Below are 18,784 nucleotides of genomic sequence, written 5' to 3'. Positions count from 1 at the left end.
ATCAACAATGTGCGTATTGTCCGTCAGCCAAAGATGGAGTACGCCTTTTTCTCCATTCTCGGAATGTACCGGCAGAGTAACGAGAATCACATTCCTCTTATCATCGACACTGTCAAGACTCGCTGTGATGAACCCGCTTCCAACGCCCTTCTCATGTCGCTTTTGGTTGTTGCCCCACACGCGCGAGAGTGTCCCGAGGGCCTCCGTCCACGAATCCCCCTTGTCACCGGACTCGTACACCCTGCGGCGGCCATCATCACACGCAGTCATCATCATGAGTTTTCCGTCCTTCCGCTCCACGACGGAGGGATCACTGCAGCCATCGGCAGACATCCCCTTCGACAGCTTCCCACTCGCAGTGTCTGAGGGGTATATGATCAGCGAAACGGTCTTCCCATTATTCTTCGTGCCTTCCACGGGAAACACAATCGTACCGTCCTTCATCTGAACACCCGATCCACCGCTGCCAATCAGCCGTGTCAAGGATTTGTGTTGTTTTTCAGAATCAGTCCACGGGATAACGGAAGCATCGTTCCAATAAATTTTTTTTTTACCGCTGCTCCCATCATTACTGACGTTTCCCACAGCCACCAAAAGTCCCCATTTAGCTGCTGCAGCTGTGTTACCAGCTGCCCTATCAGTAACTTCAAAACTGTAGGTTCCAGCGAAAATGTAAATATCACTCCCATTCACAACTGTTGTTGGCCGGCTGACACGCACTTTTGTCCGGCTTTGGGAAGCCTTCTGATCTCCTGTTTGGGAGGCACAACCCTTATTTCCGGCAGGACATTCCTCCAGTACTTGTGTCTTCAGTTTAGTTGTATCCAATTCTCTTGATTCTTTATCGGTCCACTCCAGGAGCTCCGAGGCAATCCCAGTAAAATTGCTTCCTCCCTCCTTCAACTGCGCCTCGGCAACGGCAAACACGCCACCATCCATCTCAACAAGAACTGGAACATGGAGCGAATCCACTGTTTCTCCTTCTTCCTTATCTCTCCAAGCAAAAGATGGACTCGGTGAAGATTCCTGACCTGACGATGGTCCAGCAGCTTGCGCAGCCTCACCACTGCCGCAGCACATCATCACGACAAATAGGAGCAGCACCGCGGAAGTAAACACACGCCGCGACATGTTGGGCCTCTGCGGCTCACTCTCTCTTCCTTCCCTCCTCCTTCCGCTGGATCCGGTCACGCGGCGACGGTTGTGTGTGCGGGGTGCCTTCACTGCAGCAACACGTGAGAGCATATAAATATGTGTGTGTGGGCGGTGTGTGTGCTGTTGGTCCTTTCAGTGCCTTCGAATTTCACAGTAGCGTTTAGCGCTTGCTTTCTTTCTTCATGTGTAATTGAGAAAGAAAAATATAGAGGGAAAAAATACCAATACAAAAAGTACAACAGTAACAATCGCCATCCACAGTGAGTGGCACCATCATCCCGCCGCAGTCACTCCCAACAACAACAACTCACGCACACAGACACACGGAACGAGAAGGAAGAACAGTGCACCGGGAACACACAGCGACTGCCACCACCAGCAGCAGCAGAAAAAGCAGGTGCTTCGTTATTCACGCGTCAGCACACACAGAGCGACACCCACACACAAAGCAACAACAGGCGGGATGCAAAGCAGCAAAACCGCCCTTTGCAGCAATAAAGCGCTGCCGCCAGTCCTTTTACTGTTGCCGCTCCCCGCACCAGCTCCTCAACCGCCATAGCCGCACATCAACCCGCACAGGCGAAGAATCCCCGTCGGCAAATTCAAAGCAAAAGAGACACTTCGGCACGTGCAGCAGATGGCGGGAAGCAATCCGCACTCGCCCAAGGCACCCTCAACACCACTCACCGGTTGCACGCCGCCAACATCACACCTGCAACACGTCGAAAAGACATACCGCATTCTCCCGATCTCCCTCCTCGCGAGGGCCGCCGCAGCCAGACCTTGTGCATGTGTACGGCATAGCATGTCTGTGTGGACTTGTGTTTTTGTCAGCGCCTATACTTGCAAAGCAGCTGTGCGGCACAAAAGAGTCCAAAGAAAAGCAATGACAGAGTGGGAAGTGGATAGCACAGACGCAATTTTACTTATATCATTACACACACACGCAGCCCGCGGAATGAGTGCACTCAACCACAACACAAGTAAAACAATGAAAGAAACAAACAAAGCCGAAGCGTGGGACGACCAGCGCACACACTCTCATTGCTCCCGTAAAGCAAAACACACACACAGGGAGAGAGAGAGAGAGAGAGGTCGCCCACTCAATGCAATAAAAACAAAACAGAAACAGTTACGGTGCTCCGCCCATGCAGCCAGGCAGGACGGCAGCGGTGCGTGTCGTGCAAAAGAGAGCACCAACGGGCCTGCATGGGTGTGCATGCATATATACAATGGGCACATTATGTGTGTGCTTCGTGGGATGAGGTGAGGGCGAGAGTCCATGCAAGGGGACACACACAGAAAGTGAGAGAGAAAGACGAGTGTGTGTGCGGGCGGTGCACGGCTCTCTCTCCCTCACTCTCACGCGGCCACCACCGCAGCAGCAGCCGCACACGCAACAACAATAAGAAGCAAAAGAGGGGAGGTGGTGTGGAAGGCCGCGGTGCTGCCGTCACTGTCGCCAATCTTTGTCGTCGTATCATTTGTGTTGGCGGTTCCTGTTGATTGGGGTGATGCCTCACTCATTTTGACGGTGCTGCTCTCACCAACGTCAGTCGGTGTAGTGGAACTTGTTTGAGTGGTAACGGCGGGTGCGGCTGTGGAAGTTTCCCGAGGTTGTTCCAAGAAAGGAGTGACATTTTCACGTTCCTGCCCCTCTTCTGACGGTGCGGCATCAAAAGTTTCAGTACTCCCCGGAGTATCTTCTGTGCGTTCCCCACTATTACTGCTGACAACATCGTCGTTACCTGAAGGAGATGGTGGATCAATACTCTGTTGATTTCCATTTGATACATCCTTATTTTCCTCCTGATTGAGTGAAGTCCCCGGCCTTCCTGGTGGATCTTCGTGTTGTACATCTTGCCGCTTTCCGCCCGATGATTGTGAATTTGTCAGTGAATCCGTAGGCTCGGAGCTGGATGGTGTCTGCTGTGTTGTTGATACAGGCTGCAAAGGAGCTTCCAATGACACTTCCCTTGATGTGGAACCCTCAACGTTGTTCAGCTGTGTTTGCTCTGCGGAATGTTTTCCCGCTCCATCAGGCACCGTATGACCAGTGGGATTGCCGGTAATAACACCACCACTCTCAGAATTAACAAGTGGGCCGACATCAGGTAGCTGACCCTCAGTGCATCCGCCTCCGCCGGCACCGCACCACAGCACGCAGAGGGCACACACCAGCAGCACACGGCCAGACATCATCATCGCCATCACTCCTGTCACTTGCGTGTAGCCTTCAGCACAAACTAACGCCCCGTCAACGCAGAGTGAAAGGGAAAGGAGAAATACACGGCACAGTAAAAAACACCAGCATCAGCAGCAAAGCAACAAATGGAAGCAGCCCAGAAGCAGCAACATACCATGAGGCAGTTGGAATCAGTGGGAAGGCAAAAAACACACACAACGCCCCGCAGCAAGTAAACAAAAAAAAACACACGAAGCAACTAAAAAAAAAAAAACAGGTAAACAAACAGCAATAAAGTAAAAGCAATTAAAAACACACACAAAACAAGGAGCTGCACAGAATGGCTCCAGTGTGCAAGCATCCACATGCAAACATGCATCCACACGCAAACAGTTGTATGCGTGCCATGCATATATTGCGTCTGGGATGCGTTCAACGTGACGGATGTGCGGCACAACGCGGAGCACACAGCAGAGCAGCGAAAGCAAATGAAGCAAAACACAATCATCATTTTCTCTTATTTATTTACATCGGACAACAACACGCGCACAAATCCCCGTGGCTGAGTGCTGGCACGCAAAGCACGCACACACACCTCTTCAGCTCAGAGTGGTGTACGCCAGCGCGGATACGGCGAGCAGCAGCGGGGCACACACCCACGCAGAGCTGCTGCGGCTGCCGTCGATTTCGCGCAGACGTGACGATGCGCGGGTGGTCGTCGTGGTTGGCGTCTCTGTAGTCGTCGTAGTACGTGGTGCCTTTGTTGTAGTCGTCGTGGTCGTCGCGGCAGCATCTTCGGCCCCCTGATCTGCTTTGTCTGAAGAAGGATCCGTGGGACTTGGTGGCTGTGTCACACCGTTCGTACCCTTTGTCTGTACTGCACTGGAAACTTCATTTGATTGCTTTTCCGGACCGGTAGAGCCTGGTGTAACTGGCGCATTATTTTCTGATTTTCCCGCAGTGGCCCCCGTGCCTGGCGACCCTGACTCACCTTCCACCCGTGGTCCTGACTCTGAATTAGAAGAACGACTACTGACGCTTCCATCAGCGTCACCCGGCTCGTCAGTGGTTGGTAGCTGTGTTGTCCTGTTCGTCGTCTTCCTCGAATCATCAACATTCTCCGGAGACTCTGAGGTGCACACGGACGGGCAGCAGCACAGGGCGAGCACCAACAGGGCGCACAGCAGACGGCACATCATCATCGTGAGTGTGGTCGTTCAGTGGTGTGGAGCTGATCTGCACAGTGAGGGACATGGAGAGCAACAGGGGAAACGAGAGGTGCGGCAGACACACACACAGAGGGCACACCACATGAGGAGAGGGCAGCAGTCAGGCATGCACCGTACGCCGCACACCACGCACGACACACACTCCAATCCACGGCAACAGGCACACACACACACACAGCCCTGCCGCAACACCAACACACAGATGGAAGAGGGAGAAGCAAACAGGAGCGGCACACAAGGCTCCACCGCACGCACATACGGCGAGAGCGGTCCGTCGTGTCGGCACCCCTCACGGAGTGTACGCACACACACAAGAGGAGGTGCAGCGCACAAAGCAACACAAAAGCAAAGTAAAAATAAAAAAAGGAATGATCCCCGCACACCACGTGGATTGTTGGTCCACGGGAAGTGCAGCCAATATTCATCACAAGAACAATTCAGTTGCCTTTTGGCCTTACTTCACATTCAGCGCACACAACTACATGCAGGCCTGGGCACCACCACTGCAGCCGCGCACGCATAAGTGACAATAAGAAGCAAAACAGGGGATGGTGGTGTGGGACACCTCGGTGCTGCTGTCGCTGTCGGCGGTGGTCGTTGTTACTTTTTCATTGTTGGTGACTGATGTTGTTGTTAATTCTTCCGGTTGTTTGACTGAGAGTGATGTGGAAAGACAACTGGTGCCTTGACACTCCGTCAATGCCTTCCCTGTCCCGTCGATTTCTGTGCTCGCCGGTGGTGTGGGTGGGTCGCTGGGGTAGGCGAGACGCTGACAGGGCTTCCAGCACCATCTGACTGAGCTTGGTCTGCCGTGTTCTCGTCCCCAGTCCCACTGCACCAGCTGCTGGGGGCGGTGCAGCAGTCATGCCAGAAGCACCAGCAATGGGCTGGGGTGTCGGCCGCATCATCAATGGGTGTGTGCCCGCAAGCGATAGGAACATGCATCGACGAGGGAGTCTGCACCGAAGCTCGGGGATGGGGAAACAGTGGCGCCAAACGGAACAGTGCATTTCACCTTGGAAAATCCGCAAGGCGTATTGGCGCGGACTGCGTTGCTGCCGTGGCAAAGGAAATGAATGGCGGTGCTGGTGGCGTTCTCGTCGTGCGTCCCCTCCTGCAAATCCTCGCAGTAAACCCATTGCCTGAGTACATTTGGTTCCACCTGAGAGACCAATTCAATAATGTTCTTTCCTCTAAACGTATTGTACTAGCATTTGTTCACAGTCGCCGGCAACGCCTCCAGCAGATCCACCTGCGATGCACGGTCAACACATTCCACATCCACTCGTCGTGCACCATCCAACACCATCTTTTCCTTGGAGCTATGAACAACACCGGGCACACACTCCTTTTCGGCCGTCCACGGCATGCGCCTGCGGTGAGAATCCAAAGAAATTCCCATTCCTTTTGTGCACAAAGTCATGGAGCTGACGCCGTTAAGCGCGTCCCGGCGAGGGCAACAACAGCCCGCCGCAGCACTCACGAATGCCCACCCGTTGCCTCCTGTGCAAAAAAAAAGTGATCATGGAGGGAAAAGCGTGCACAAATGCCCTGGCAAGAAAGGTCAGCATCAGTGGATGAACACTGAAGCCGTGGGTGCATGCTCCACAAATGTCCTTCCTTTTTTATCCGCCTTCTTAGTTGCATGGAAATGACTTGCAACCGCACACGCAAGAAAACAAAAGCAAAAGGCGAGCAGCGCGGCCGTTGAAACACACACACACGTATCGTATAAAACGCTTCTTGGAGGGGAACTGAATGCGGGAAGAAGCGCACACAATCCCCATGGACACCCGCAATCGTGTGTGTTTGTGTATTTCCCACTCTTTGGCCCTCGATGCATTCCTGTGCGTGCCTCGCCCGTGAGTCCCACTGCCGTGGGGTGCCAAGTCCCTGCAAAAACACACCTCAGGACGCAGCATCGAGGTTTCCCAATGAACACCTCACGGCTATACCCTTTGGATATCTCATGGACCGAGCGCCTCTCGCTGCAGGCCACACCACCCAAAACAAGCAGCACAATGCGCTGAGGAGTTGTGAGGGCAATCGTCCCAACACCGCCACCGCCACCCAGAACAGGATGATTCTCCCCTTTGCCACCACACCCTTGAAATGGCCCGGCGTTATTCCCTGCTTCTCCGCTGTTTTGGCCACCACTCGCGCCATTTGTCCTCATCACATGATCGCCCTCCATCGATGCCAACGACAGCCCAACCCGCAGCGTCCTATTCCTGTCCGCCGTCTCCACAAGCATACAGGCATGCTTCAGAAACGGATCCTCGTCCGTCGCGGCGTTGCTCGCAGAGGCACTCGTGCTCCGTTCGCTCTGCGCCGACGCCGTGCTGTATCGTTGCACGCTCCCGGCCCTCCTCGTCACATGCTCAAGGTTCGCAAGCAAATGGGCGTCGGGCGTCAGTCTACCGTCTCGGATCAGCTGCTGCCTCTTGACCTCCGTCAACTCGTCGGTGCTGCTCGCAGTCGCATGCAACAGGAGAAGACGCAGACGCACTGGCCGGGGCATCGCGGCATCCCTCGTCAGTTGCTGCACGCCATCCAGGTTTTTCCTGAAGGGTTTGAGCCCAACGGCGATGTCTTGTTCCACCTCCCACACCTCCGCCAGCCGCTTCTCCCGGTACTGTGCCACAAGCCTCGCGCAAAAATCGGTGTGCAGCGACAGTCTGGCTTGCCTCTCCCAAAACTCCGGCGGAGCCCGCACCGCACTGCCCAACTCCGCAAGATTGGCCTTCGGCTCCACGCCCTGCGCCAATCCCGGGTGATACGCGTGGAGTTTTTTCAGCTCCACCGAAGGCTCCTCCACGCACTGCGCAAGGAAACAATGACGGTAGGAGCACCAGTACACATCTTCCCCATCAATTACTGCCGCTTCGAGTCCGCCCCAGACGATTACTACAGGTCTGCTCATACACCTTCTTCCCCAGCGGCATCAGGTCATCAAGCAGACACTGACATGTGCGTTGGTGCATCAGCGGCGTCACCGTGACACAGCCCCAATCAACGATGATCCGAACCGGGTTGCCGCAACTGTCGGCGCCCCTAAGTGAAATCCTGTTCGTCGTGGCAATGCCTGGCGAGCCCCTCAAAAAAGGTCCCGGCAAGCCCATGGCAGATGCTGCCTCTCTTTTGGTAGCGAATGACAGGCACACCGTTGTTCATGGCGTGAAAAGCCGCCACAAGACGTGACGCCGCAACATCCACAACGGACTCTCAATTCGGGGGCGACAGCGGCGACAGCAGCTGAGGGAACCCATTCTGCATGCTGAGGTGGAACACCAGCACCTCAGGGGCAGCAAAGTCTAACACCATTTCCTTGAAACGCATCGCCCTCGGCGCTATCTGAGCCCGCGCGAGTTGCTGAAGGCGGCAATGCGGGGTTCATCCCAGCGCAAAGACGTGTACATCCCTGTAAGGAACCTTTGCCATCCAATCCTCAACCACGCGGCTCACAGACGCATCCTCCACGGAAAAAAAGTAGAGCGCAGGGCTACTCATAATCGGCTGCTGCGGCGTCATGGGGTCCTCGAGTAGCGTCACGCCGTGCTCCATGAGACCATGGGGACGCAGTGAGCAGCTCAGCACAGACGCAGCATGGGCATCGCAGAAAAAAACTTTAAACTATCCATGAACGGCGTCAAGCATCTGATGGAATATATAATCCCGCACACAACCACGAACGCCATTGCTGGGCTCACGCGGCTGCCCGCTTCCTTCAGCCTTGACCGCACCAACACGCCACGCATAATATGTCAAGTACAAGTCACACAGAAAATGTGATTGGATATGCGTGTGTGTCTTGTGTGCGCACATTTCACTCGCACCGGTGTGTGTATTTGCGTCTCAGAAAATCTAACAAACACACAAGCAATGCCATACGACCATCTGGTGCCCCCAACATCGGCAACCAACACAAGAAGAGCTGTGTGCATCGTAAATACCACCAATTTCAAACACAAAAACGGGGCGGACACAGCACATGCATATGGAGAAAGGGACCCATTGAAATGAATATTTTCCTATTGGACGTACAATGCTGAGTGCAGGCCACGCAGGAGGAAGCGCAGTCGCCTCGCAGCGCAACGCCGACCACACCTCAACTCGATGGAGTGTTACCACGGCGGCAGCAGAGGCAAGCAGAAGCAGCGGACAGGGACAAGCAGCAGCAACAGTGTCATCACCGGGAGTCGGAGACGTGTCCTGCCTGCCGTCCGTCTCGCTGCTTCGATCCCTGCCACCGAGAGAAGCTTCTTGCGGTATTTCGGGGCATCCTGGCTGGATCCACTTCTCCTCTGGCAACGGATGCTTCTGAGGAGCAGCAAAGTCGACATCCTTCGGTGGTTTTCCACGGCCGGTCTCAATGCTCTCCGCAACGGGGACAGATGCCCCTGGTAATCCTTGTTCAGTAGATGCCGGTGAAACCGTCCTGCTCCACACCCTCTCTCCTCGCCGTCCCACGGAACCACTGGAAGTAGGCTACCGCTGTTGGCAGATATCGTGCACACCTGCGCGTGGTCACGGCAAATAACGTTTCCCCCATCGTAGGGTCGAGTGGCCCACGCAATCGTCGCCCCGTCCGTGCATGGGACACAACGGACGTTACCCTCTTCAGTCACTTCCAGATGCACCTGCATGCCGAGGCACCTCAATGCCGCATGCAAGGCAGCACTGAGATGTGTCTCCTCCAGATTCCTCGCATCCGTCGTGTTGTTGGGAAGCGTGTCCAGACACCACGAAGAGGGCTCATCCCCAGGCATCGCAGACAAATATTCTCCTCTCCAAATAACACCCTCAATATCCCTCACATCCAGTACGGGATCAGTGATGGGACAACTGTCCATCGGGCGTTTTGTTGACATTTCATGGATACTCCGTCTGCACACCAACCACTGGAATAACGATCCAACGCGCAGCATCTGGCAGAAACGCCCAATGCGCAGAGCATGTGGGAATATTCACTCATGTTCAGTGCGGAGCACTTCCTCTGCAGCAGCTCACACACAATCGGTGCTATCCACTCATTCCTCGCTTGGCGCTGCGACCAGTGCGACTCCAGCGTCCTCCCGTCATCATCGTCATCCTGCAGTTCCATGCCATCAGTGTCGCCGCAATATTGGTGCTCCCTCGCAGCCATCGCGGCATTCGCTGAGTCCACCACCACCAACAGAGCCCTGCCACGCACACCGGCAACATGCCTCACCATGCTGCGGCTGGCCATGTGCGGGCAGTTGAACCCGACAGCATGGACCAACAGGTGCGTGCCGATGCGGGTGGCGATGCATCCGTGAAATAAAACGGCCGAGCAAAGTGCATGGCGCCAGCGACTGGACGGCCATCCTCCAGCGTGACGCACCGCAGTGCCCACACACCACCCGGCGCCGCAGCCACACACTGCACCATGACAGAATCGGCAACACCAGTGGAACGATGCCCATCAGTCACCGTGAACCAACTGCAAACGCTGCCCGTGGCAAATGGGGACACAATCAACGGACCCTCCAGTGGCTGGACGAGCAGACGATCCGCATGCAGTTACACAGCAGCAGAAACAGTCTCCTCGGCAAGGATGTTAACGTGCGCAGAGGATAGAACACTAGCCTCACAGTCAAACGCGCCGTCCAAAGAATTTACTGCGCAACGCCAAAAGAAGCCGCAGTGCCCTCCTGCTGTCATCCAAGTCCCTTGTTGACAAATTGATGCGGACTGCCACTCGTCGGTCCTTCCCAAAGCCGCTGTCCACCCGCGACGCATCCTGCGCTCTGAGAGGCATGTCCCTCACCGTCAGGAGAATCAACCACACGCCGTCGGACGTATCGTAGCGTCAAAAGAAAAAGGATACGTCAAGGTGAAACAAAAGCACCAACTGGCAAATCACATCACAAACATCGTCACAAGCAGAAGAAACAGCGCTGCTGGCCGCGGGCAACGTGGATAAAATGGCTCATGGCACACGCGGAAAGAAACACTGAGTGGCTTGGCAAGGTTACGAGAGTCTGACACCTTCCTCAGCAACAAGAAAAACAATATGGGAATAACAAGGGAGGATTAAAGTGATCGCAGTCAAAGCAACCCACCAATTCAAAAAAACTGGAATGGGTGCTCTCAACCAAAACACAAGTAAAAAAAAAAAAAAAAGCCAAAGCGTGGGATGACCAGCGCACACACTCTCATTGCTCCCGTAAAGCAAAACACACACACACAGGGAGAGAGAGAGAGAGAGGTCGCCCACTCAATGCAATAAAAACAAAACAGAAACAGTTACGGTGCTCCGCCCATGCAGCCAGGCAGGACGGCAGCGGTGCGTGTCGTGCAAAAGAGAGCACCAACGGGCATGCATGGGTGTGCATGCATATATACAATGGGCACATTATCGTGTGTGCATCGTGGAGTGAGGGCGAGAGTCCATGCAAGGGGAAACACACAAAGAGAGAGAAGGACGAGTGTGTGTGCGGGCGGTGCACGGCTCTCTCTCCCTCACTCTCACGCGGTCACCACCGCAGCAGCAGCCGCACACGCAAAAAAAAGAAGAAGCAGAAGAGGGGAGGTGGTGTGGGAGACCGCGGTGCTGCCGTCACTGTCGCCAGTCGTCGCCGTTGTGGTTTTTATTACGGTGGATTCGGCTGGTGTTTCCTTCGGATTGACTTCTTTATTTTCATTTTGTTTTTCTTCTCGTGTCACTGCACCATCAGCTGCTGGATCATTGTTCGGGATGCCGTCCTCAGTGGTCTTGTCGGCTTCATGATTGGCGGCATCACCGTTTGCCGTGGGTGATGGTGGCCTTGATCCTGCATGGTCGGCAGATGGTTCATTGTGCTGATCGGCTGTGATTGTAACAACGCTCTTTGTTTGTGAATTGTTGTTTGGTTCCATTTCACTTTGGGGTTTTTGTAGCTGTTGCTTAGTCACGGTATCTCCAGGGCTGGAATGTTCATCCACTCGTGTTGTTGGTAGTGTTGTTGGTGTTGGTAGTTGTATTTCTTTCTGTTTCGCTTGACTGTCATTTGTCTCCGTGAGTGCCATATTACTTTTGCCTTTTTCTGGTTCTTCGTCTGATAGTTTTGTTAATTCCGTTTCACCTGCATCTTCTTGTTTCGGTGCGTCATTGGAGGATTCATTACTCTCGGAAGTATCCTCCAAAGCGAGTTCCACGTCACTCTGAGTGCCAGGGCCGCCAGATGCTGATGAAGTGGATTGTTCAGTTTTTGGTTTTTGAGGACCAGGTTCACTTCGACTCTTATCATCTGCTTCATTTCCTTTTGTACCCAACTCTTCTTGTTTTCCCTCCTCTCCTGTATTTCTTCCTCCGGGGTTCTGCAGTGGTGCCGCTGCTGGTGGTGGTGGTGGATCTGCGACAACACCTCCTGAGACAAGCGCTGCATCGCCCTCCGTATCATCGCTCAATGTCTTATCCTGCAATGATTCCTTCGACTTCTGAGATGAACCGGCATCACCGCTCAATCCTCCCTCATCCGCAGCTTCAACCGCATTTATTAATGCCATTCGAGTGGATAACAACCCGCAGTCCGCCTTTAGAGACACGCCGCCATTTCCTCCATTACTTTTGTGCATTAAACCGTTCCCACCACCCTCACTGCAGTAATCGTTCATCGCACGCCCAAAAACTGCACCGCACCACAGCACGCAGAGGGCACACACCAGCAGCACACGGCCAGTCATCATCATCGCCATCACTCCTGTCACTTGCGTGCAGCCTTCAGCACAAACTAACACCCCGTCAACGCAGAGCAAAAGCAAAAAGAAACAAGTCACACAGCCACGCCACAGCAACCGCACAGTGACAAATGGCAGCAGCAACACACCAGGAGGCAGTTGGAATCAGTGGGAGGACAAAAAAAGGCAAATGCACAGTCCTTCAGTAATTAATCAGCAAGAGAAAAAGAAAAACAAAACAATTAAAAACACAAGTAAAAAAGAAACAAAAAACTTTAATAAAAGGGGCTGCACAGTATGGCGCCAGTTTGCATGCATCCACACGCAAACATGCGTCCACGTAAAAATTTGTATGCGTGTCGTGCGTATGAGTGTGTCTGGGATGCGTTCAACGTGACGGATACAGGGAGCAGCAACACGGAGCACACAGCAGGGCAACGGAAGCAAGTGAAGCAAAACACAATAATTATTTTCTCTTATTTATTTACATCGGACAACAGTAGACGCACACAAATCCCCGCGGTTGAGTGCTGGCACGCACAGCCCGCATACACCTCTTCAGCCCACAGTGGTGTGCGCCAGCGCGGATGCGGCGAGCAGCAGCGGGGCACACACCCACGCAGAGCTGCTGAGGCTGCCGTCGCTTTCGCGGAGAAGAGACGGTGTGCGGGTGGTCGTCGTGGTTGGCGCCTCTGTAGTTTTCGTCGTGGTGGTTGGTGCCTTTGTGGTTGTGGTCGTCGTGGTCGTTGATGCAGTCGTATTCTTCTCTTCTTTTTTTTCGGGTACAATCAGCCCACTTTGTTCCCCTGACGCAACGGTTGGTACAGTAGGTGGCCGTAGCGGAACGCCAGGAGTTTGTAACGTGGACTGACCGGACACACCTGAAGCACCTTGACTGTTGGACGACCCACCGGATACCATACCTTGTGTGTTTTCCATACCGGCCGCAATAACTGGCTTCTCTACTCTTTCGCTTTGTTCCACTCCCTTCTCAACTGGTTCCTGTACCCCTGGTACCTTTGGCACAGCGGGGACCGCACTGGGGTCATCATTAATTTCACTTACTGCCACGCACACGGAAGGGCAGCAGCACAGGGCGAGCACCAACAGGGTGCAGAGCAGACGGCACGTCATCATCGTGAGTGTGGTCGTTCAGTGGTGTGGAGCTGATCTGCACAGTGAGGGACATGGAGAGCAACAGGGGAGACGAGAGGTGCGGCAGACACACACAGAGGGCACACCATATGAGGAGAGGGCAGCAGCCAGGCATGCACCGTACGCCGCACACCACGCACAACACACACTCCAATCCACGGCAGCAGGCACACACACACAAACCTGCACTCTGTAATACTTGTGTTGTACAATTGTTGTGGTCAGTTTATGCGGTCACACACAAAAGGAGTGAGAAAAGAGGAGACCACTACGGCTAGACATCAGACTGTAGGCTACCAGAGGGACGAAAAAAGGCAAGAGGGCCGCGCCGCGTCGGCAGTCGGTGCGTCACTTGCCTGCAGACCAGGCGTCGTGCGCGATTGTTGTCGCTCATTGTGACGCATCCGTCCTCGTAGCCCCAGAGGGTGGAACATCCAACGCCAACCCAAACACAGCTGTCAACACGCCATTGCCACAATCGTGAAGAGCCGGCTGGCACCACACACGGCAAGAGGGACACGCCAAGACACGCCATGCACCAAAGGGGCGCATCAAGCCCGCAAACAGTGCGCACCGCTGCAACACCGCAGGGCCCTCCCGCACGCACGCACCATCCTCCTCCTTCCTTCTCTTCGGCTCATTGCCGCCACATCCGGCACCTGCTCCTCACAATACCAGAAGGAAACACAAAACAGCTGAAGCAGCAACAACAACAAAACTGCCACCTTGTTGCGCTGACGCCACTGCACGAAAGGGTGCGCCGACGACGGGAGCCCATCGCGCAGGAGACGGAAAAGAGCTCAGCAAGACACCCAAGAGCCACACGTTGGCAGTCTTGTCGGGGCTGTCCCAACGCAACTACAACAAGTAGTGCCGCAACCACGGAGCCATGCACCCTGACCCACGGCGTGTTTTCACAATCAGAACAGCAGGGACAGAAGGAAGTAAGACACACTACCCACAGTGCAGCAGAGCACCCGAGAAATACACACAGTCAATCAAAAACGGATGCAAAAAGCCGGGAAGGCAGAAAAATAAAAAAGGCGCATGCAGATTGAAAGCCGAAGCACAGAAATTATTCGAGGTCCACATTCTCGCAATGACGCACAAAAAAAGCAAATCCACAAAACCAAGCAAAAGTGTAAAAGATAAAGCCGCATGCACCAATTACGGAGGCAGAGGCAGTCGTCCCTGTCCTTCAGAGAAACAGCTACTGGCACGACCCCGCATCCATTGGAGCACATTTCCTTTACTTTTTACTCATGATTAGAGTACGGTGGTTTCCCCTCGTCCCAATCGCATCAAAAAACGCGTGTATACATGTGGTGCTGGAAAATGTCTTTTCTCTCCATGTTACTTCGTTCACATATAGTCTTCACGGAAGTTAGAGCCTCTAAATAAAAAAACAAAAACACCTTTTCCCAGAATAACAAACAAGGCAATAAAAGACCGATCATTTTGCCCATCCCCCGCAAGCAAAGAAGGACATGGGGAATGCAGTGAGTGTACTATAGTGTTATTGCTACGGTTTTGCACATCTTGAGTGCGGGGCCAATGTGCCAAGTAAATACTGTCGCCCTGCCGCAGTTTGATTGCGCCCAGCCGCCGCGGCTGCTCAAAGAGGCACCACCACTACCGCCGCAGCGACCACAACAAGAAGCACAAAGGGAATGAGGCCAGCAGTAGCAGCAGCCACACCGCCATCACTGTCGGCCTGCTGTACCAACGCATCGGGTATCGCCTGAAAATCGTCGCTGTTGACGGACGGAATCGGAGTGGCAGGCGCGGAGGCACTGGGAATCACCGCTGGGCAATCCGCCCGCGGGTCGCCCTCCGCTCGTGCAACGTCCTCGCCGGGTGATGGCGCAAAAAAAAAGCGTCGGGGCCAGAGGCTCTGTTGGCTCCCTCTCTTCCACTGCCAGGTCTCCTCCCTCGCCGCTGAGTGTTGTCCTCACTTTCGGTCCGCACCCCCGGATCACCCCTCGGACCGGCATGAAGGCCGCCACCAGCGACACCCGCAGCCGAAGCACCGGGAGGCTCCTTTTCAATGGAGGCACCAGACGCCACAGGAGACAACTGTGGACGAGTATCCTCCGGAGAAGGCAACCCTGAAGCAACCGCCGACTCTTCTGCTTCCTCCTCTTGCTCGTCACCCTGTCCACCCACCGACGCACTCGGAATGACAAGACTGCTGCCGTTCGCGGCAATGGTGCACACCTCGCCGTATGTGGGGCACTTGATCCTCCCATCTTCCTGAAAATCTTTCAACGTCACTGGGATGTCAGTGTCCTCAGGGCAAGGCTGAAACCCACTGCTGCCGAGGTGCCTCACCCTCACTGTGCCATCCTCACACGACACCTGCGCGCACACTCCCTTGACGCTTTTATGTCCATTACCGTCCTTCGTCTCCAGTAATTCCGCGTCCAGGCACCACGAGCCACCGCCAGTCAGCGACCCACGGAGATAATCCACATTTTAGTCCGAGCACGTCCTGTACGTTATCCCAGACGATATTTCGTGAAATTCCAAAGAAACGACAGGGCAAACGTCCTTATCCACCAGACTCTCCTTTTCCTCAACGATGCTTGCGGTGCACGTCCCAACGTGACGGCGGTCGGAGGTGCAGCGAAGCGTCTCTGTGTCTTTAGCATCGCAAAACATGTGAGGATACTTGGCGGCAAGATTATCGGTTGTATTGCACTTCTTCTCCAGGAAGTCGCAGCCACTGCGGTGGCCCCAGCTCATCGGCTCCGCCATGCTCCAATTCACGCGGTAGTATCCCATATCCGCAAAAACCGCCATCGTCAGAGCCGTGTAGTAGCCGGCACCGACTGCAGGGGCCATCAGCTCGTCCCGCGCGTGGCGTCCCTTCCAGTGAGGGATTTCTTTTTCTCGAGGGCCATCTTCGTCCTCCAGCACCATGCCCTCGAGAGACTTACAACCAAAGTGCGCTTTCGTCTTCTCCTGAACGTGCTTCCCTGCCACCATCCTGCGGTGCGTCCCACGCACACTTCTCTCTCGCTTCTTCACCAGACTCTTTTCTCTCATGCTCTCCTGGCTGAACCCAAGTGCATGCGCAATTTCGTGTGCGGCAACGCGAACGCTCCACGCCGTGTCAGTCAAGTACTTCGGATCAAAGTTCATGGCGCCAATGTAGGGGCGAAGATCTGTCAATGTGTTGCACGCGGCCGTCCACACAGCCCTGCTATTCGTGCCTGATGGCCTAGCAGCAGCGTAGATGATAAAATCTGCATTCGGCACGCAGTCACTCTTGTGCCTGGTAGGAACCGTAAAGTGGCTGCACGGTCCATTCTTAGCCCTCGGTAGAGTTATCGTCCCACCAGTGGGTTTCACAATTAGTCGCTCAGTGTGCAGTTTGACGGCACCGGGAAGAATCCTTCAAGTGTACAATTGTGTCTTTGCCTCCGTCAGGAAATGCTCTGCTTTGCATGACACCCTGTGCCCCAATGCGTTGTAGCACTCATCCTCTCCCTCCTCGCAGTACTTCTTCCTTTTGTTCGTGCCTCTCTCCAGATCCTCCGTGGACACCGCCATGCGGATCGGCTCCCAGCCACTGTCGTCATCCTGTGTGGCGACGGTGTACGCCTGCATGGCGCCCTGTCCCTTGCGCGGCACCTCATGCACCACCGCAGTCGACAGCGGGGCCGTTCCTCCTCTTCAGCACGTCAAACCCACAGCGGTACTGTGTGGCGGGTGCGTCAGCAACACACCCACTGGCGCAGCACATCAGCAGCAACACCGCGAGTGGGAAAAGCGGTGTGGCGCGGCGTGGCTGGCGCATGACTTGAGTAAATTGCATTTCTTGGTTTCGTGTGAGTAGCAGCAGCAGTAGTGCAGACTGGATGCGGGAGGAGAGAAACAAAGGAAAAAGAAGAGTAAGAAAAACAAAATGGCTTTAGGCCAGTATTGCGTCAGAATGCGGCCCACGCAGCGGAGTAACAGGAGAACACAGAGGCGGCCATACACACAGCATGCGCACCGACTCCAACAAATAGACGAACCGTCAATCCGCCGTCGAGAGAACGTCCATCACCGTCGCACAGAGTCCTCACCAGCCGCAACGCTCCCTCCACGCGGAGTGTTTGGTCTGCTCTCCTCGTGGTGTCGCAATATTTGTATGATCGGCCACTCAACATCCGCCAACGGCACAGCACCAGTCACAGGTGCGGGAGCATAGCACAGCGCGCTCTCCCAGCAGATCATATCCTGTTGCATAACCGCACGGCAACCCCAATTGTGAGGCGCAGCCCTGAGGCGGAGATGCAAAGAGTCATGCGGACGGACCTTCTTTCACTACTCTCCTTTCGGGGAACTCGACAACAAGCATGCCGGCGGTGCGATCATTATGACCGTTCCATCCGCACTGCCACTGGCCAACGAAGTTACTGTGAGCTCACTGCGTAGAGGTCACCGTGTCCGCCGCTGCTCTCCCGCCATCCCACAACCCCGCCGGCACTTCCAACAGAGCGGATCGGAGCGTCGACAACGGCAGCCACAGGTGCCAACGCACCGAGTCCAATGGTGCCCGCTGCGACATTCCAAAGCGCGCTGAGAGCTCCTCTAGCAGTGCAGGGGCAGCCCACGTGTGTGCGACATGGCGTGTGTGTGCATGTGCTTGTGTGTTTGTCAGCGCCCATACACGCAGAGCAGCTGTGCGGCACAAGAGAGTCAGAAGAAAGCAACGGCAGAGAGAGGCAGATAGAACACACGCAAATTACTCATATCATCACACAAAAACACACACAGCACGCGGAATGGGTGTGCTCAACCACAAAACACAAGTAAAACAAAAAAGAAAAGCCGAAGCGTGGGACGACCAGCGCACACACTCTCATTGCCCCCGTAAAGCAAAACACACACACAGGGAGAGAGAGAGGTCGCCCACTCAATGCAATAAAAACAAAACAGAAACAGTTACGGTGCTCCGCCCATGCAGCCAGGCAGGACGGCAGCGGTGCGTGTCGTGCAAAAGAGAGCACCAACGGGCCTGCATGGGTGTGCATGCATATATACAATGGGCACATTATGTGTGTGCTTCGTGGGGTGAGGTGAGGGCGAGAGTCCATGCAAGGGGACACACACACACAGAGAGTGAGTGAAAGACGAGTGTGTGTGCGGGCGGTGCACGGCTCTCTCTCCCTCACTCTCACGCGGCCACCACCGCAGCAGCAGCCGCACACGCAACAAAAAGAAGAAGCAAAAGAGGGCGTGTGGTGTGGGAGGCCGCGGTGTTGCTGTCACTGTCGCCGTCGTGTTTATTTGCGGTTTCTTTTGTATCTGTAAGGTTTTTTTTGTTCCTGAACTCCTCGTCTTTGTTTAAGGAATTTTCTGGCTGTTGCGGCTGTCGTTGTTGCTC

General features: G+C 54.6%; 6 protein-coding genes and 4 pseudogenes across 6 annotated transcripts, besides 7 other annotated features; all 10 read right to left on the bottom strand.

The window, feature by feature from the left end:
• On the bottom strand, nt 1-1,131 carry Tc00.1047053504239.434 (trans-sialidase, putative; the record flags this gene model as incomplete). Its single annotated transcript, XM_814934.1, has 1 exon — nt 1-1,131. A coding segment is annotated over one exon (1,131 nt), but the record flags the coding sequence as incomplete, so codon positions are not given.
• Nucleotides 1-10,476: a sequence feature (areas not merged during assembly with more than two copies in the genome that could not be assigned to a particular haplotype).
• Tc00.1047053504239.420 (mucin-associated surface protein (MASP), putative) lies at nt 2,518-3,366 on the bottom strand (the record flags this gene model as incomplete). Its single annotated transcript, XM_814932.1, has 1 exon — nt 2,518-3,366. The coding sequence occupies one exon, from the start codon at nt 3,364-3,366 to the stop codon at nt 2,518-2,520; it is 849 nt and encodes a 282-aa protein (XP_820025.1).
• Nucleotides 3,568-3,663: a microsatellite.
• On the bottom strand, nt 3,940-4,542 carry Tc00.1047053504239.410 (mucin TcMUCII, putative; the record flags this gene model as incomplete). Its single annotated transcript, XM_814931.1, has 1 exon — nt 3,940-4,542. One exon carries the CDS (start codon nt 4,540-4,542, stop codon nt 3,940-3,942), a length of 603 nt encoding a protein of 200 aa, XP_820024.1.
• Nucleotides 4,052-4,124: a microsatellite.
• Nucleotides 5,431-6,048, bottom strand: Tc00.1047053504239.401 (annotated as a pseudogene).
• On the bottom strand, nt 6,956-8,311 carry Tc00.1047053504239.390 (annotated as a pseudogene).
• Tc00.1047053504239.380 (uncharacterized protein) lies at nt 8,694-9,497 on the bottom strand (the record flags this gene model as incomplete). Its single annotated transcript, XM_814930.1, has 1 exon — nt 8,694-9,497. The coding sequence occupies one exon, from the start codon at nt 9,495-9,497 to the stop codon at nt 8,694-8,696; it is 804 nt and encodes a 267-aa protein (XP_820023.1).
• Nucleotides 9,588-10,355, bottom strand: Tc00.1047053504239.365 (annotated as a pseudogene).
• Nucleotides 10,477-11,444: a sequence feature (heterozygous, Esmeraldo-like haplotype).
• Nucleotides 11,062-12,270, bottom strand: Tc00.1047053504239.350 (mucin-associated surface protein (MASP), putative; the record flags this gene model as incomplete). The annotated part of the gene is made up of 1 exon (XM_814929.1): nt 11,062-12,270. One exon carries the CDS (start codon nt 12,268-12,270, stop codon nt 11,062-11,064), a length of 1,209 nt encoding a protein of 402 aa, XP_820022.1.
• Nucleotides 11,445-18,013: a sequence feature (areas not merged during assembly with more than two copies in the genome that could not be assigned to a particular haplotype).
• Tc00.1047053504239.340 (mucin TcMUCII, putative) lies at nt 12,811-13,389 on the bottom strand (the record flags this gene model as incomplete). Its single annotated transcript, XM_814928.1, has 1 exon — nt 12,811-13,389. The coding sequence occupies one exon, from the start codon at nt 13,387-13,389 to the stop codon at nt 12,811-12,813; it is 579 nt and encodes a 192-aa protein (XP_820021.1).
• Nucleotides 12,923-13,011: a microsatellite.
• Nucleotides 15,487-17,193, bottom strand: Tc00.1047053504239.330 (annotated as a pseudogene).
• Nucleotides 18,014-18,784: part of a sequence feature (heterozygous, non-Esmeraldo-like haplotype) that runs on past the window's edge.

This window comes from Trypanosoma cruzi, genomic scaffold, assembly GCF_000209065.1.
Source record: "Trypanosoma cruzi strain CL Brener 1047053516725 genomic scaffold, whole genome shotgun sequence".
Taxonomy (NCBI): Eukaryota; Euglenozoa; class Kinetoplastea; order Trypanosomatida; family Trypanosomatidae; genus Trypanosoma; species Trypanosoma cruzi.
This window is presented reverse-complemented; position numbering and strand designations above follow the sequence as displayed.